The following is a 4,097-nucleotide window of genomic DNA, read 5'->3' as shown; positions in this document are numbered from 1 at the left end:
TTAGTGACAGCCAGCGGACATTTATCCACATTCTTAATCATTTTAACATTTCTAACCTTCCATATATACCATAATAACAAAGGGTAAAAATCAAACTTAGCATCCCTATTCGACAGACAATAGAGGTAATCCATGTTTGCATATATAGACGTTGTGAGAAATTGACTAGGTCCCACGGGCACTTGGGTCAACGCCCAAGATTGGCGGGCCGGTGGGCATTCGAAGATGGCATCATTTAACAGTTTCCTCCTAGGCACCACCCCTACTACATAATTGATCACAATTCATTCTTCGTTGATCATTACAATTACAGCAGTCATATTTTTCCTTACTACCTAACAATTTCTCAAAACAAAGCATTCTTTAAATAAAAGGAATAAAATCCAGATTTTGGTACAAAATCGTGTCTTGGGAGATTGGTTTCCAACTTTCTGTAAGTCGCGTTTTCTAAAAGAGTTGACTATATTACCCTTTATATTTTCAAAATTTTCGTAGTCTCTTCTTTTAAGTCACGCCACGCGAGTCGTGATTGTCACCATCGACGGCTCGAGGCTATCTTTATTGCCGTCGTATATTTGATTGGATGAGCCCTAGTAAACAAACAATGGTACTTGTCTCTGTCGAGAAATTTTTCAAAAGAATAAACCAATATAAAAAGAAGAACGACGACTTTCGAGGAATTTTATAATGGAAAAAAGGAGCAGATGCTACGAAAACACACTTTTTTTATGTCAACTGTTTTTTTTAATTCGTATGAACAATAATTTTGGGGAAAACATTTCGATCTTGCTTCTCTTCGATTGGGTGGTTTTTGTTAGTTATGTTTCCTCCTCTTACTGGCTTTAAAGTTTTAGGCTTTGTGTAAAATTTGTGAAGAATCGGAGATGTCACCGGACAGAGAGCTTGTTTCGGTGGATTCGTCATCGACGGTTGTTACGGTGAAGAGGAAGACACCTTAGTTACCGAGGAGTTGGATTTCTATAGACGCGACATGGCAAAAAACGGTGCTTGACGTTGATAAACACGTGATTATGCACCGTGTTCAGATCCACACTCGTGATCTCCGCATCCTTGACCCAAAACGTTTTTACCCTTCTGCTATTTTGGGTCGAGAGAGAGCCATTGTTTTTAACTTAGAGGTTGGTACTTTTGTTTGCTCCTCTGGTTTTGTTTTCTAGGTTATCATGTTCTCATTGTTTTGGTCTAATGCTGCATATCAATGCGATCATCACTGCTGAAGAGGTCAAAATCAGTTTACGTTTTCTTATATAGAGTACTAGCAGTTGATCCGCGCTGCGCGCGGGAGGTTTATAATTTTTTTGTTAACTTCTTATTCATATTGTGATATGTTATTTATTTTTAATTGATTTTCAAAACATATTATAGTTATTTTCTCTTGAATTATTATCTTTCAATATTTAAATTTGGATTAAAAGCATTTTCTTATTGATCATGTTATAAACTAATATTTCACTTTCAGTTTTATTTTTTCCCTTTAAAATTTTATATATACAATTACATAAATTTTGTTTTTATTCTACCATAAATTTAAAATTTACTTACATTCTTAAACTCAGTAACACATTTAAAATTTTAAACTATCATCAATTTAAAATGAAAGTTGAATTATATTAATACCACTAACTAATAAAAAATGAAAATATTTCTTATTTAATATTTTATTTATTTACATAATTTATTTTTATTTATATAAATTTTCTATTAATTAAATAAGTAGAATAAATATGCACTAATTGAATGTTTTAAATTTATTTTAATGTTAAAAATGTGGTTTAGGTGGATGCTTAGGTGGCATCATGAGAAGAGAGAAAAAGCTAACTTTATATATATAGATTATTTTTTACTAGCTTGTAGGATAATGTTAACACTTTGTTAATAAGTTCAATAGTTGGAACATTTTGAATCATGGTTTGGTTTGGTTACTTACTTACTTGAAAATGCTTTACAGGTTTTGATTCGGGATTCGTCAGATGAAATATTCCCGTCCTGGAGGAGTTTCAGAGACGCTTGCCTCTTGGAAATGAGGCACACGGTGCTCACGCAGATGGTGATATGGGTGAAGAGAATGGTACATACCCCTCAACTTCTGTTATTGTCATCACTAATCCATTTCCAACTACATTTTAAATTAATTTCAGTTTTATGAGGATTGTTTCATTTTGTAGATCAGTAGCCGTAACTTGGGAAGGGTTCGTAAATTGAAGAGTGCCATGACCAGATTGACAGCTCGGGTCCAAAAGGTGAGCATATACCAATGGGAAACATAGTCTATGTCTAGAAAGTAAATATTTTTATGAATGATACTTCAGCCTCATGACAATGAACTGTGTAATAAAGTGAGTCATAGACTCATTTTGTACTTTGAGTATTATCCCTCTTCACATATCTAATGTCAACCTCTAGCAAAAAAAGACTCGCTAAAAGAAAAAACCATCACTTTTTTTGCAGGTAAGGGATGAGCTCGAACAATTGTTGGATGATGATGGTGATATGGCTGATCTCTACCTTACGAGGAAGCTTGTTGGGGTATCTTCATCGCCTAACGTTTCTGATGAGCCTATTTGGTATCCTACTTCTCCAACAATTGGTTCTAAGATTTCCTGAGCAAGTAGAGTAAGTTTAGCCACGATTCGCGGGGATGACGAAAATGATGTTGAAGAACTTGAAATGTTGCTCGAGGTTAATTTTTAGCATATATGTCTACCATCAAATGTGATATTTTGTTTAACTGGCATACTTTATGCAAATAGATAGCACTTTGAACAAATTAAACGAGGTATTGCATCGTCTTGTTCCTGTTTCTTTTCTAATGGTTAATCTATGTGATATATACCTCTGAGATAGAAAGGACAATTAAACATGACGCAGCTACGTGAGTACATTAATGACATAGAGGATTACATTAACATCCAGGTAACCAAAATGAAAACTCAGTTTCCTAAATGTTATTAATTAAGAATGTAATCTCTCTTATAGGCTAGTGCAAACTATGATCACTTTTGATTTGCAGTTAGACAATCATCGAAATCAGCTGATTCAAGTGAGTAAATACAGAAGAAAGCTCAGGATTCATAATATATTTTTCTTTTTTTTTTCAAATATTTTGATGCATATAAAAAAACTTAAAAGCCTCTCTGCAGTTAGAGCTAATGTTAAGCTCTGGAACCGTCTGTGTATCAATGTCCTCAATGAACGCCAGAATATTCGGCATGAACATTCCCAACACATGGAACCATGACCATGGATACATGTTCAAATGGGTAAGAATCATATTTTAGTTACCAGGAAAAGAAAGAAAGAAACATCACTAGATTGGTCGATTCAGCCTGATATAATTTGTTTGTGTTTATTTTTTTGTTGTTGCTCAAGGTCGTGAATCTCACGAGAACGTTTGCACAGTCTTGTTCGCGATTATACTGTCGTACGCTCGGTTTAGAGGGCTCATTAGATCTTAATGACAAGAAAGGGCAGAGGAGCAGAGCTTGTTTTTGGGCCTATCTCTTCTCTTCTCGCCGACAATGTTCATATGGTGATTGTAATTTGTAATGTGCGACTGACTGACTGACTGACTAGTGACTACATTTGTATTGAATTTGTAATTTGATATCAATTCAAATTAAGGAACCGAGATAGATAGCTGAAAAAACCAAAACTACAAGTTCAGTTTCAGTTTCTAACTTGAACTTAACCAAACAAACCCGAATTGGACTGACTCGGATTTGGTATATTGAATTGAGCCCACCAGCCACCAGGGAAGAACATGACTCGCCCATTCTCAGAAAATTCATAATAATCATTTTTACCAATAGAGATCTCCCTTCGTTTTTTTTTTCATCACTCTTCTTTGTGTCTCCTTTAATTCTCTCTTTGGAGCTCGACTCGATATCTTCTTTCTCAGATCCACGAGGTCTTTAATTCTCCCATAGTTTGATTCTACTATTATTCAGGTCACCGAACATCTGATTTCCCTCCTTTTTTCTTTTTGTTGTTGTTTCTGGGTTATAATTGATTGTTTGATATGGTGGATTCATGAATCAGGAATTGCATAAGTTCCCCACTACTTGTTTTTCAATCTT

At 34.7% G+C, this 4,097-nt stretch overlaps 1 protein-coding gene across 1 annotated transcript; it reads left to right on the top strand.

The window, feature by feature from the left end:
- Positions 1 to 884: 884 nt before the first annotated feature.
- On the top strand, positions 885 to 3,476 carry LOC17889253 (magnesium transporter MRS2-7). Its single transcript, XM_023784977.1, is given in 12 exon segments — positions 885 to 1,138; positions 1,212 to 1,242; positions 1,970 to 1,994; positions 1,997 to 2,115; positions 2,187 to 2,261; positions 2,470 to 2,699; positions 2,752 to 2,797; positions 2,890 to 2,934; positions 3,032 to 3,061; positions 3,162 to 3,281; positions 3,391 to 3,409; positions 3,412 to 3,476. Coding segments are annotated over 12 exon segments (1,059 nt in total).
- The last annotated feature ends 621 nt before the right edge of the window (positions 3,477 to 4,097 follow it).

This window comes from Capsella rubella, unplaced genomic scaffold (genome assembly GCF_000375325.1).
Source record: "Capsella rubella cultivar Monte Gargano unplaced genomic scaffold, Caprub1_0 scaffold_4, whole genome shotgun sequence".
NCBI lineage: Eukaryota > Viridiplantae > Streptophyta > Magnoliopsida > Brassicales > Brassicaceae > Capsella > Capsella rubella.
This window is presented reverse-complemented; position numbering and strand designations above follow the sequence as displayed.